This window comes from Miniopterus schreibersii (genome assembly GCF_964146895.1).
Source record: "Miniopterus schreibersii genome assembly, chromosome: 1".
Lineage (NCBI taxonomy): Eukaryota > Metazoa > Chordata > Mammalia > Chiroptera > Miniopteridae > Miniopterus > Miniopterus schreibersii.
In genome coordinates, this window is record NC_138101.1 from 135,637,185 (window position 1) to 135,652,290 (window position 15,106).

General features: G+C 42.1%; 1 protein-coding gene and 1 pseudogene across 2 annotated transcripts; one reads left to right on the plus strand and one right to left on the minus strand.

Annotated features, from left to right (window-relative positions):
* Positions 1–9,622: 9,622 nt before the first annotated feature.
* Positions 9,623–10,709, plus strand: OR5AU1 (olfactory receptor family 5 subfamily AU member 1; the record flags this gene model as incomplete). Its single annotated transcript, XM_081142584.1, has 1 exon — positions 9,623–10,709. Exon 1 carries the CDS (start codon positions 9,774–9,776, stop codon positions 10,707–10,709), a length of 936 nt encoding a protein of 311 aa, XP_080998710.1. The 5' UTR covers positions 9,623–9,773.
* A 688-nt stretch (positions 10,710–11,397) lies between these two features.
* Positions 11,398–14,945, minus strand: LOC308549306 (small ribosomal subunit protein uS2 pseudogene; annotated as a pseudogene). The gene is made up of 2 exons: positions 14,847–14,945; positions 11,398–12,228 (listed from the first exon to the last, which is right to left on the minus strand). The product of its transcript is annotated as a small ribosomal subunit protein uS2 pseudogene (transcript).
* Between the last annotated feature and the right edge of the window lie 161 nt (positions 14,946–15,106).

Consider the following 15,106-nt stretch of genomic DNA (forward strand, 5'->3'; position numbering starts at 1 on the left):
AGAGAGAGACAGAAACATCAATGATGAGAGAGACACTGATCGGCCGCCTCCCGCATGCCCCCGACTGGGGATCGAGCCTGCAACCTAGGCATGTGCCCTGATGGGGAATCTGTGGTGTTTGGATGCAGTGTTCTATATATGTCAATTTTTTTAGTTGTTTGTTTATATCCTTTGTATCCTTGCAGATTTTTTGTCAGATTGTCCTATCTTTTACTGAGAGAGGTGTTAAAATCTCTAACCGTGATTCTAATTTTATCTATTTCTCCTTTATGTTCTGTCATGTTTTGTTTTATATATATTTGAGATTATGTTATTAAATGCATACTATTTTAAGATTTTTACTCCTTCCTGTCAGATTGGCCCTATCATTATGAAATATCCTTCATTTCTAGTAATGATCTTTCTCTTAGTGTCTACTTTAACTAATATTAACATAGCTAACCCAGCTTTCTTTTGGTTAAAGTACACATGGTCTATACATATTTTTCATTCTCTTACTTTCAACTTTTCTTTGTCTTTATATTTTAGGTGAAGTTTACATAGGAAATGCAGGATAAATGTTGGATTCTTTCCCTTTATTTACCAATTTTCAAGATATTGAATTAATTCCCTTTTATCTTCCAAATCTGACTGATAGCAAACCCCCAGAGACCCACACCAGCCCAGAGTAGGGCTGAACTGGGTAACCAACAGAATATTGTGAAAATAATACTGTGTGCATTCTGAGACTCCTAAGGTCTTAAAATATATGTGGCTTCCTCCTTGCGTCCTCTCTGTTCACTTCCTCTGCAGGGAGGTCATCATCGTGAGGACACTCAAACAGTCCTTGGGAAGACCCATGTGTAGAAGAACTGAGGCCTCCTGCTAACAGTTAACACCAACAGCAGCTGTTTGACTGAATTATCTTGTAAGCACATCCTCCAAGCCTTCAACTGACGGCAGCCCCAGTTGATGTCTTAACTGCAATTCCATGAGAGAGCCAAAGCCTTCAAATTTCTTTTCCCACCCCCTCAAATTGTGTGAAATATTAAATATTTAATGTTCTTTTAAGCTGCTAAATTTTAGGGCAATTTGTCACACAGCAATAGATAACTAATACAGATTTGGATGCATGGAAGTGAGATGTTACCCTAGCAAAAACCTAAACAGTTGGAGTGGCTTTGACAGTAGGAGGAAGCTGGAAGAACTTTGAGAAAATAACCAGTGAAAGCCTTAGAGGTCTTGAAGAGACTGTTAGCAAAATTCTGATAGCCTTTGAGAGAAGGCTACCAGTGTCAATTTAAAGAAACATGAGGACAGTGGTTTTGGAAACTGGAGAAAAGGGAGCCTTTTTCATTTAGTGGCAGAAAGTTTAGCGACAATGCTGCCTACAGTAATGTAGAAGGTAGAAAATGTACCTAATGAAATGGGTGACCTATTTAAAGAGATTTGCAAGAAGGGTATTGAGAAGTGTTGCCTAATTTCTTCTAGCTTCTTAGAGTAAAATGTGAGAGGAGAGAGATAAGTTATAGGAAGGATTGTTTAACAAGAAGGAGCAAGAATTCTTGGGTCAGAAAATTCTTAGCCTTTTCAGATGGCAAATAAAGCTAATACGAACAAATGGCAAGTGGGAAAGATCATATTTAGGGCCCTCTCAGGGAATCCTTGTCTAAAGATGAAGATGAGGGTGAGAGTAAGACCTTAGAACGATCCAAGGTGGTACCTCAAAGAAGAGTTCAGTCAAACAATATGATTCTAGAAAGCTGAAGAGAGTTATCCTGCAGCACTTTCAGCAGAGGCTCAAGGTACAGGGTTGTCTCAAAGAGATGTCCTAAAGGGATTTTTGTCTAATGGGAAAATCTTAATAAGATTCATAGAAGACCCTCAAAGTTGGCAGGACCGCCAGCAGCTTGAACTGTAAGACAGTAGGAAATGAAAAGAAGCCTTTCAATCCCCAAACTCCTTCGGACTAGAAGCAAGCTGAGACTGCTCAGCTACCAACACAGACTTGCTTTCAGATGAAAGGAAGGATGACAGGTCAGTGGGCAGAGCCATGGTCTCAGAGGTGGAGCCAAAAGCCACAGAGAATTATTCCCAGGATTTGAATCCTAATCAGAGGATTGCCAACAAGTGCCTGCTAGATTCAAATTTTCTACGACTCAGTGATTCTCGTGTGCCTGCCTTCCCCCTACCCCCCCCCATGGTGTTTGTCTTATACCTGTCCTGGTATTATATGTGTTTAGTTCATCAGTTTTATGATTGAGAGGAACTGTTCTGGAGAGACTCTGTGTAAGGAACCACACCTGATGAGCTTCATCCATGCCTGTCCCTGATTTAGATGATGTAATTATGGACCTTGATCTGATACTGTAATGGAATGTGACTTTCGGGGGTCTTGGGAGAGATAAGTTTTGCATGTAGGTGGACATGGATCAGCAAGGGCCAGAGCGCAGACTATGACAGCCAGTGTTCAAGATAGCCCCAGTGATTCTCACCGCCTGATATGAGTGCCCTGGTATAGTTCATTCCCACAGGGAACAGGGCTGACCTGTGTAACCAATAGGCTATCGCAAAAATTAGAGTATGCCCCTTCCACAAAGTGTCGGATAATAAGTGTTTATTGATTTAAACTGCTAAAATTTGGGATAATTTGTTGTGTGGCAATAGATAACTAATGCAATTAATTTATTTCAATCTTATTATGAACTCATGAATTTAAGTATATTTGATAGACTTTATTAAATCAAATACGATTGTTAAATATTTGAGGATAGCTACTAATAGAGAGGAATCAGTGGAAGAAGAAATGTGCAGTGAAAAGCAAAGAAAAGTTAATCCAAAAGGAAACAGGAACAGGGTCAGAGGGTAGGGGAGGAAAGTACATTTGGAAAAGTATGGCAGATGGAAAAACCAAAGTGAGATGTAAAAATACATTTAATATATCAGAAAGCCCCCAACATTGTAAAAAGAAGAGAAAGAGGAGGAGGAGGGAGGAGAAGGGGAAGGAGAAGGAAAGAAAAATAAAAGAGGTGCTTCCTCCCAAAGTAAGTTCATGGCCTAATAACCAGCCCCCGTGAATGTTGCCTTATTAAGAAAAAGAGTCTTGCCAGCCGGGCGTGGCTCAGCGGTTGAGCGTCGACCTAGGATCCAGGCAATCGGGGTTTGATTCCCGGTCAGGGCACATGCCCGGGTTGCGGGCTTGGTCCCCATTCGGGGGCGTGCAGGTGGCAGCCCATTGATGACTCATCATTGATGTTTCTGTCTCTCTCTCTCCCTCTCCCTTCCTCTCTCTGAAATCAATAAAAATATTTTAAAAAAGAAAAAGAGTCTGCGAATGTAACTGGATTAAGAATCTTGAGATGAGATCATCTGAATTACCCAGGTGTGCCGCTAATCCGAAGAGAAAAAAGAGACCCACACCCACAGAGGAGAGGCCATGTGAGGACAGACAGACGGGAATGATGTTGCCACAAGCCAAGGAATAGCTGGAGCCATCAGAAGCTGGAAGAGGCAAGAGAGGGTTCATTCTCTCCGAGAGCCTTCCGAGGAAACATGGCCCTAAAGACACCTTGACTTTGGATCTGTTGCCTCCAGAAGTCAATTTCTATGAAGAAATAAATTTCTGTTGTTTTAAGCCACTAATAATAATAATGAAAAAAGAAAGGAGAAAAAAACCAAAACATCAACCCCTCCCCCCAAAATCTTACCTATATCAAAACAGAGGTTGGTTAAAAGAGAAAATTCCAGATACACGCTGTTTATAAAAGCCACACCTGAAACTTTGAGTGTTGGTTCCCAAAAGGACCTTAATGGGAAACAAGCTAACAGACACAAATAAAGGAGCCAAGTTCCTTTACTGTAATACATATAGGATATAAAAAGTTAACTGAATAAAGGTAGTACCTGCGTAGAGAAGACTTTGCCAGTGTAACAGTTACCCCCGGCTTTCAGATCTCCAGAGCCGTTCAGTTTCCTGTTATATCTGATTGGGGTGAGGATCCCATTCCATTCTTTTCAAAGTGGCTGCTCATGAGGTTGGTTTGGTTTCTGCCTAGCTCCTGACAGCTGAGTGTCTGCTGTGTGACAAGGTACATCTTGAAGTCAGCATTCCAGGCATGTCATTACCCTGCAAGGCCTAGGTTTCAGGTCTGCTCGGGGAAATTCTGCAAACGGAACGGCATGGAAAAGTTGAAACGAAAGGGTTAACAGTAAAGAGACGGAAAAGATATACCATGCTAAAAGTCATAAAAATAAAGCTGTAGTGGCAATATTAAGATCAGAAAGTATGTTTCCGAACAAAAAATGTTAGCAGGCATAACAAAGGTCATTTTATAATGCTAAGTGGGTGAATTTATGAGAGGACAGACAAGGAAAACAATTTGGAGATGTCCTAAAGTAAAATTACTGCGGCAGGAGAAAGAGAACAGTTAGCCTGTTAGTAGCTGTGGACCAGCTTTGACAAAAGACTGCTCACATCTCTATGTATCTGTTGAATTAGGATTAATTTCCAGGTAGCTATTTCTGTGATTATCCAAAAGAGAGAACAGCCGGCACTGTCAAAGCCCGGGCACTGCTGCTTATGTGCACATGAGCTTTAGGGACTGTGCTGCGCCCATCCCAGCACCAGCCCCTCTTCACCGGCTCCCTCGCCTTTGTCTACAGCTAATGTAAATTCTTCCAGAACGACTTACATTTTTCTCTCCCCTACTTGATGCATAAAAACACTTGTAAAACTCCTGGGTGTTGAACATGCCTTCTTTCCTATTTATCCATGTTGCTGGTGGTTTAGACTGCACACCCCAAGACTGGTCTTCTTCTCCTTCCCCTCGTCTTCTCCTCACTTTTTGCTAGTGCTGCTGATGGAAATCGTGCTCTTTCATAGGATCACATGGAAAGCATCCCCCAGGTGCATGGAGATTGTGGCGTGGCAAGGTTTATTTGGATGGAAATAGAAGGCTGCCCCTGGGTTTCCAATGTCCCATCTCCATCTGTCCCACCATGGAAAAAATCCAGTTTTGTCTCCATCAAGGCCAAAACAAAGGCCAGTATCCAGAATGTCTGTTTCATATTAAAGCTTAGTTCTTTGGAGTCCGCGTGGTCTGTTGCAGGCCCTGGTTGGCTGCTAAGCCTGCATGGTTGTGCCTTACTGGGTGAGAGAGAGAGAGAAGGGTCTTGTTCTCTGGGATTATATTATTTTGGGCTTGGGAAGGACCAGGAGTTTTTTCAAAATAACCAATCAACTTCCCAAGCTTTGGCAGGCTTGCACTAGGTCTGCCCTAGGTCCCCTGGGGTTGTCTTTTACCCAATCGGATCCTTTCCCCAGGCTAGACTGACAGGCCTCTATGGCCACAGTCCTGGCTCCTGCTGAGCCTGCCTCATAAGAGCACCCCTCCCCAAGCCATTGAGACTTCCATTGTGCAAGTGCTTACCTCCCTCTTTATTGGTGTGTCCCGTCCCGTCCCGTCCCCCCCCCCCCCCCCCCCCGTGATCTGTGGGGGACTGGATGGCGGTTCCCTGGGAGTGTGTGAAGCTGCGACTTCCTAGTGAAACAAGCAGGCTCATGCTCCCCAGTTGATTACGTGCAATAATGTCTGATTCCCTTTTCTCCGTTCCTTTGTTAATATCTAACCGCCTATGCTAACACTAGGAATGACCTAATAGACCCATTCTTTTTAAAAGGCTTTCAGCCATGGAAGTTAACAATTTTTGTTTAACAGGACATAACCGTCTTAAATGTTTATGCACCTAATAGCAGAACTTCAAAATACATGAAGCAAAAACTGAAGAACTTCAAGGAGAAATAAACAAATTTACAACTACAGTTAGAGATTTCGGTATACTTCCCTTTCAATGCTTGATAGAACAAGTAGGCAGAACATTAGAAAGGATATAGTAGGCAGATGTGAACAGCACTATCGAGCAACTTGACCTAATGTTAGAGACCACTCCATGCGACATCAGCAGACTATGAACTCTCTTCAAGAGAACAAGGAACATTCATCAAGATAGACAGTATTCTGGGCCATAGACCAAATTTCAATAACTTTGAAAGCATTCAAATCATGCGAAGTATGTTCTCTGACCACATGCTATTAAATTAGAAATCAGTAACAGAGTGATCACTAGAAAATCCCCAAATATTTGGAAACGAAATAACATGCCTTTAATTTTACTATGATCTTGATGGGTGGGGAGGTCTTCAGCTATAATGTAGGTCACAGTCTAAATCTAGGGGAACTGGCATAGAAGAAAGAAAAACTGTGAAAACTTGGTTTTCTAGTGTAAAGGAAATATAGATAAGAGTTACCTAAGTGTTAAGTTTGGAGTTCAGGTAGAGCAGTCTTTCGGGGCTCATGATCAGCATATCGGCAGGGATTTGGTGTGGATCCATTCCCTTCACTCCCAGTTTCCCAGTCACCTGATTCCCAGGAGTAGATACTCTTGGAGATGCTAATAATTTTGCAAACACATTAATGGGTCTACATGGGACCAATTATTTTGAATTTCTGGCCAGCCTCCTAAACCCTCATCAATGAATATACATCACCCTTCCCAGCTGTGAGCTGTTGGGCTGCCCAGGGGAAAAGATGACTCTGAGGTGTCCCCTGCCAGTATGGGATCAGTCGAGAGGACCTTGCTGGGAGTGGGGCTGCCTCCCTCCTCTCACCACGTGAGAGGTTAAAGTCAGTAGAAGACTCTGATCCCCAGAGTCACTCTATGGACCCAATGAGTCTGGCTTTATCTTTACTGATTTTCTACTGAGGGCTTGTGTTCTGACCCCCAGAGCAATAGCTCTGCCATCCAGTCACGTGCTGTGCTGGAATTAAGTGGTTTGCTTAAGAACACCTCAAGCAACTTTGAAGGAGGAAATTCTCTGGTGTTTGATTTTCATCAGGTAATAATCAGATTTCTGGGAATTGTTAACTACTGATACATATTCTATAAGCAAGAGAATGTCCAGGACTGCCATGCTATCCACAGGCTGTTTCTCCCAGGACATGGAAAATTCTAGCAAGTTAAAAAAGAACATTTACATGTGGCTCAGGAAGATATGTGCACTCCTGCAGGTACCCCATGGTTTAGTGTTTCTCAAACAGTGGTTCATATACCACCTGTTTCAGAGTCACCAGATTTAGGGGCCCAGCTACAGACTTTTGGAATAAATAGGTCTAATTTCTGAGGCAGGGACCTAGAATTTGCAGGTTCTTCAGTGAATCTTGGGCAATGCACCTCAGTGTTTAAGAACCATTGTGTGGATCACTGTTGCTCAGAGGCACCAGCTGCTCCCTCTGGCTGCCTCTCTGTCTGTGCCCCACTCTGCTATCCCAGGGAGAAGGCGAAGAGGCGGGGGTAAAGAAAGCCCCTTGCCGACGCCTCCCTCATCTACAGGCCCCAGGCATCTGCTCCCGCTCCCAGGCACTTCACTCCCCAATTCATTTCCCCGTAAGACTTATCTTTATGTTTTCTTCCTAGTTTTCATTCACGGGTACAAACTGCAGCTAACAGAAATAGCAGTTATCCCAGCATCCTTTGAAAAACGGTCAATTTCTCCATAGTTTATTGCTTGACTAACTCTATATTCGGAATAATTTTGAATTTAGTGCAGATTGAAGAAGAGGGAAGAGAGGAAAGGATAAGAAAAAGATTGGATTTAAACAAAGTCATAAATCTGAGGGCCTGATCAGTGATCTACTGTATTACCCACCACCCTACCCTATCCCATCTCACTTCCCCACCTCATCTACTCCACCTTGAGTACTGGCCACATTCCTTGTTTGTTTATTTATTTTTTTAAAAATAGTACAAGTTTTTTATACTACAGTTTCAGAGGTTAGAAGTTGATATGTGGTTCCCAGGACCAAACCCAAATGAGCCCCATGTCCGTAAACATATTCAGATCTTCTTCTATGTCCTTTCTTAGAGTTTTAAAATTCTCTCCTTGGTAGTCTTGTGTATTGCTGGTTGTTCATTCCTATATACTTTTGTTACAGAATAAATTAGGAGGTCCAGTTTCCCCCATACTAGTCAGTGTGGGATGGCTCTTGTGATATCTTCAGAAAATGAATTTTCTAAGATTCCCATAGGAAAATGATTGGTTTTTACTGGCGTGGAGGCACATGCCCTGGGCTGTAAAGTCCACGCCCCTTAACGCAGTCCTGCAAAGGTGCAGCTGGCAGTTCAGCAAAGCCGAGAGCAAGGCCAGTGTCCAGAGCTTCCTTCCACGTTGCAGCCGGACCCAGTCCTGCATCAGGTTAATTAAAGTCCATTAGTCCATTATGTGGAGTCCCCATGGCCACATTCCTTGTTTTCTCTGCTTTTGTCCATTCTTTTAATCAGAGAGATGCTTGCAGACCCGTTACCCACACTGAAACAGTCTGGTGAGGAAAGAAGATGTGAAACTGGGTCTCAAGAAGTTCTGCTCCACTCTTAACCATTTCTCAGCTTCCTTGAAGGCCCGGTAAGTTTTTCCATACTAGGATTTTTACAGTCATTTCTCTGAAGTCCTTGTAATTTGCCTTGAAGCTGAGTTGACTTTTGATACCAATGGGGCCAATGACATTTGCAACCCAAATTTAGAGCTGCCACATCACCGCAGTAGGGGGGTTTATTATAAATTAGCAGCCGTTGGGTTAAGAATGACTGAATGTTACATCTCAGAGACATCAAATAAATCAGAGTTACGCTTCGCATGCTCCAAAAGAAGTTACCAATGTTCTGTGTTCAAATTTGCGCTCATGTTTTGTTTTGTTTTTATCCTCAACTGAGGATATATTTATTGGTTTTAGAGAGAGAGGAAGGGAGAGAGAGAGAGAGCTGGGGGTGGGGGAGAGAAGCATCTGTGTGAGAGAAAAACATCAATTGGTTGCCATCCGTACGTGCTCCTACCAGGAACTGAACCTGCAACCTAGGTTTGTGCCCTGACCAGGAATCGAGCCTGTGACCTTTCAGTATATGGGTAATGCTCCAACCGAGCTGCACCAGCCAGGGCATTGCTGTTCTTTTCTTTTCTTATTTTATTTATATATTTTTTATTGTTCAAAATATTACAGATGTCCCCTTTTCTCCCCATTGACACCTTCCACTCCCTACTCACTCCCCTCCCCATGTTGTTTCATTTTATTGATCATGTTTAGTTTTGTGTTAGGTCTATCTCCCCAAGGAGAAAAATCAAAGCTAACATTCTTTGAATTTTTTCATGTGCCAGGCTTTAAGTGCTTTACATGGATTAACTCATTGACTTGTTACAACAACCTTTTGAGATTAATGCTATTATCCCTATTTTACAGATGAGAAAATGGAAACTCAGGTCAAATAACATTCCCAAGGTAACACAATAGGTCTCGGCTTGGAACCGTGACAGCCTCACACCAGAGCCTGTGCGTTTAAACACGAAATAAACTGTCTCTAAAATATAAACTTCCTGAGGGGAACTGTCTCTAAAATATGAACTTCTGACAGGGGAACACCGAGCTAAGCATGTGGAAGGCTGTCAATATATATTTGGTAAGTAACTATTTCATTATTTAGAATTTTTAAAGATTCCTAAGAGACCAAACTGTGTATAAATATTTTTAATATTTTCCATTGGTGCTCAAGTAATGCTTCCTAACTAACCAGCCAACAAGTAGAGAAGACCTTCTCTATGACTGAGTTCCACTTACGAATCCAGACTTCCTCAGTGACATTAATCTTCAGAAGGCTGTTCTCAGGGCAGAACTAAACCCAGTGAGCTCCCCCCCCAGGGGTCATTGCTGGTGGTCTCCACTTTCCATGCCCCACAGCACTTGAGGAATATGGAAGGGGCAAACCTGAGCCAAGGGGTGGAGTTTGAGCTCTTGGGCCTCACCAGTGACCCCCAGCTCCAGACACTGCTCTTCGTGGTGTTCCTGGGCACGTACATTGTCACTCTGCTGGGGAACCTGATCATGTTCCTTCTCATCCATGTGAGTGCCACCCTGAACACGCCCATGTACTCCCTCCTGAAAAGCCTGTGCTTCTTGGATTTGTGCTACTCCTCCACGGTTGTCCCCCAGACGCTGGTGAACTTCTTGGCCAAGAGGAAGGTGATCTCCTATCTTGGCTGCATGGCTCAGATGTTCTTCTATGCTGGTTTCGCCACCAGTGAGTGCTATCTCATTGCTGCCATGGCTTACGACCGCTACGCTGCTATTTGCAACCCCCTGCTCTACCCTGTCACCATGTCTCCTGAGGTCTGTGCCTCTCTGATTGTAGGCTCCTACTGTGCAGGATTCCTCAATTCTCTTATCCACACAAGCTGTATCTTCAGTTTGAAATTCTGTGGTGCTCACGTGATCACTCACTTCTTCTGTGATGGACCTCCCATTCTGTCTCTGTCTTGCGTGAACACCCTGCTGTGTGAGATCCTGCTCTTTATTTTTGCTGGTTTCAACCTTTTGAACTGCACCCTTACCATCTTGGTTTCCTACCTCGTAATTCTCATCACCATCCTGAGAATGAACTCAGCCCAGGGCAGGTTCAAGGCCTTTTCCACCTGTGCTTCCCACCTCACTGCTGTGTGTCTCTTCTACGGCACAACACTTTTTATGTACCTGCGCCCCAAGTCCAAATACTCCCTGGCTCAAGATCGCATAGTTGCAGTGATCTACACAGTGGTGATCCCAATGCTGAACCCCCTTATCTATTCTTTGAGAAACAAAGATGTGAAGAAAGCCTTAAGAAAGGTTTGGAGCAGGAAAATAATGGAATGATCTTGTCAACTCATTGCCACGTATCTTTAGGAAGCTGAGGGAACTTTATCTTATGTGGTGTTATTCTGAGCACATTCCCATGCTCTCCCAGTGAACAGTGGGGTGCTCTCTAGTCTGCAGGTGCTCCTGCATCAACCTGCCAGCCTGCTGTAGAAAGAGTTGGTGGCGTTATAGAGACTAGAAAGAAGTGAGAAGGGGGTGTCTGCTTGTTGCATAATTGGATCCATTGACAAGATTTAGTCATGACTTTTTTCAGATGAATTTATTCATATATCCATGTTCGTGAATATTTTGTTCTATTATTAGAAACTGATATTTATATTCTTAATAATAAAGTTTTCCCCTTAACTAATTTGAAGACCTTGGCCGCTCAGGGGAAGCCTCCCCATTCTTCAGAATTTCCTCTTTGTAAGAAATGACTCCCTGGCTTAAAATGTTTTTGATTGTGTATTTGAATGGTACTGTAACAACAACTTCAAAAGTTCACATGATGTTTTATTGTCTTGTTGACTTTTTCCCTGGCCAAATAGCCGCTTGGTCACTTTCAAACGGAATAAACCTTGGGCAAATTACTGAACTTTTCTGAATCACAGATGTCTCGTCTTTTTTTTTAATGGACACAACTTTTAGAAACTTTATTTTCCGTCAACCTCATTTCCATTCTGTTAAGAGTTTGTGGAAGAACAGCTTAGGACCACTCAGGGGTTGCTCCTACCCATCCGGCGGCCCGAGCAGTGGGGTCCGCAGGCCAGTCCTCAGTGGCGGGCTGGACAGGCGCGGGGCACCTGCTCACCTTCAGGCCAGTCTGCGACCTCAGGTTGCACAGCAGTGACCTCGGGAGCTGGAGCAGTCCCTTCACCCTGAAATTCCGTCTTGGTCACGGCCTTTTCAGCAGCGGCCTGCTCTTCCTTTGCAATCTCGTCAGGATTCTGCAGAAGTAGAGACCAGGCAGGACCTCCCCGTGGGTGCTCAAGGGGAGGGGGCCTGCTCTGCATGTGCGGAACCTCACAGGCCAGCACCCACCACTCAGCCCCACTGAGGGAGTCCCCTTGTTGCAGGGATGACAATGGCCACATAGCGCAGAGAGTCCGCGCTACACAGAGCAGGGCAGGCAGGTAACATCAGGTTAACATGAGACGTCTCTGTGACATCTGGAGCTCAGCCCTGGGATCAGCGACCACCAGCAGTCTCAGCTCCCGGAAGGCTGCCTGGCTCTGGCTCTTGAAAGTTCCAGGAGTGGAGCGGCTGGCGACAGGGGTGGCTCCAGCGGCAGCAATAAACTTCAGCACAGCTCGCTGGCTGCTATTCCTGGACGATATGACACTGGCATCCGTGGCGTTTCAATAGCAACAATGGCATGAGCTGCCAGCAGAAGCTTCTCCCAGGTTCTCTTCAGATTTATGATGTAGATGCCAGGACTCTTCCTTTTGTAGAAGGACTGTTCCATTCGGAAGTCAAGGTTGGTGCCACCTAAGTGGGTTCCTGCTGCAAGGAATTTAAGGGCATCCTCATTGGTAAACTTGAAGAAAATCAACCAGGCATTCGTGGCTAGTCCCCTCACAAGGGAGACCTGCCCTGGCTCAGTGAATCCATGACTCAGTCAGCAAAGTCTGCCTAACTCTGGAATTTACTTTTGTAAAGACCATTTTCCCACAGATACAATTCACATAGCTTTTAATGTAACACAAATGATATTTTGCTCTGTATCTGATTATATTTTATTCTTTTTCTAAATTGTTCAGAATCAATCGGGCTCAAATGCCTTTTTAATAGCTTTATATAGTCGTGTAATCTTCCTCCTTTATTATGTTTCTGTGGTAAATTAAAGACATAGATTTCCTTATGTGAAACCATTTTTGTTTCCTGGAATCCTAGTTGGTTATGAAATGATTTTCTTTTAATACATTGTTGGATCTGATTTGCAAAGGTTTTATTTAGAGTTTGGCATCTATATTCAAAAATAAAGTTGGTTTATGGTCCTTTTGTATTATTTTTATAAACCCTTATTGTGTTTTAGTATTAAAGGTAAATTAGTTTTATAAAATGTATTTAAGTTCTTTCTTCTTTTCCTATAGTGTAGAATAATTTAAATAAGATAGAAATATCTGTTCTTTAAAAATAATATATACTCAGCTATAAAACCATCTGGAACTGGTGCCTTTTTAAAAGGTAAATCTTTAATTACCTTCTCAATTTCTTATATAATTCTAGGTTTCATGTTAGTTTTCTTCCTGCTTATTAAATCAATTTAATCATTTGTATTTTGCTCAAAAATATTTCCTCCCTCTAGATTTTAAAATTTATTGCCATGATTTGCTCATAATATCCTCATAACTTTTGTGTTTGCTCTCTAGGTCAGTACCGTCTACACTGACTCCTGTAGGTTTCTCCTGATAGTTCATTCCATTTTTAGGGCAATGTAAAAAAATCCCCTTCCATAAAATGAGAAAAATAGATTAAGTGGTCTATAAGGGTCTTCAAACTTTAACATTTTATGAGATGAGCATTGAAGAAAGGCAATGTTGAGGAACGACTGAACGCATATACTGAAATGCTAGTCTGCCGAGATTCCAGGCCCAGCTCTGGCCCTCGTTGGCTATGTTACCTTTTTTTACCTCTCTGTGCTATAGTATTTTTCATCTATGAAATAGGGATAGCAACAAAACTTACCTCAGGTGTGAAGTAAATAACATAATATTTGTCATACTTGTGAAAATTAAATGACAATATTTAAAAGAGTGCTTGCCACACAGTGATTTTTTAGTATTAGTTACTTTTATTTCTTTTGTTTATGTCTGTGGCCTTATACATTCTTTATACTTAAGCTTTTTTTTTTTTTTTATATCTTTATTGGTTTCAGAGAGAGGAAGGAGAGAGATAGAAACATCAATGATGAGAGAGTCACTGATCGGCTGCCTCCTGCACGCCCCCTACTGGGGATCGAGCCCGCAACCCGGGCATGTGCCCTGACCCGGAATCGAACCTCGATCTCCTGGATCCTAGGTTGATGCTCAACTGCTGAGCCATGCCTGGCTGGACAATTCTTCGTATTTAAAAAATATATTTTCATTGATTTTTAGAGAGAGGAAGGGAGAGAAACGTCGATGTGAGAGTGTAACGTCACTGGGGATTGAGTCTACAAGCCGGGCATGTGCCTTGACCGGGAATCGAACCAGCAACACTTCAGTGCACAGGGCAACACCCAACCAACTGAGCCACACCGGCCAGGAGTACATTCTTCATATTTTTGTTTGTTTTATTTTCCTTAGGAATGCTTGACAGAGGATTTTATCACTTTTAAGACATTCTGTTTTTGTGCTTTTCTTATTTTTATAATGTATCAGCTTCCCATTTCATTAATTTCAGGTTTTTCTTTATTAATGCCTCTTTTCTGTGTTATTTTCATTTATTTATTTTTTGTCAAGTTGTTATTAAATTCTGAAAATCTACAAAAGAATATTTTTAACATATTTATGTCTATCTATCACATAATGATTAAAAATAAAATGCAATCACTCACAATCCAGCTAAAGAGATAACATTACTAACCCACTAGGAGCTGTTCTTGCTTTATCTTCTAGGGGTGCTTATTTATGTCTTTTTGTTTTTAATTTGTAGGGGTTTTTTTGTATGCTGAAAACTGATCTTTTGTTGGTTAAATGTGGGGCAAATATCTTCACATAGTTATGCATTTTAAAAATGTAATTTCTTTTCTTTATGATGTGTTGATTAACAGGAGGTCTTAATTTTAATATCAGCAGATTTATCAGTCCTTTCCTTTCTGGTTTGAATGTTTTCAATGTGTGTCTTAAGAATCTTTCCCAACTAAGATCATAAAGATATTCTCCTATGTTTTCTTCTACATGTTTTTTCAAAGTTTTGCCTTCACATTTGTTTTACTTTTAGTTTGGGATTAAATTTCTTTTTCTTCAAAATGGATACCCAGTTGTCCCAGGCCATTTCTTGCATAGGCACTAATACCCCACTGATTGCAATGCCAGTTCTGTAATAAGTCAAGTTTTCACTCATGCATGAGCCCTTCTCTGGGTTCTCTGTTCTCTTTCATTGATCCATTTGTATTTCTTTGCATCGGTACCACATTTTTTTAATGACCATTCCTTTACAACAACTCTGTACCTTATGGGCATTTATGTCACCACCACCATCACTTGGCCTCTCGCTTAGATCTTTCTCTTTAGGTGTATTTTGGCAATTATTGATATGATTTTGTTGCATTCCTTTGCTCTTTTTTTAATTTAAAATTTTTTAGGCTGTTAAGTTCCATGACAAATCTTGTTGGAATTTTGATTGGAATTATTCTGAATACATAGATCAGTTCGGGAAATTCCTATCTTTATGATGTGTCTGGGAAGCTGCTCATTTCTGCCTTACTATCA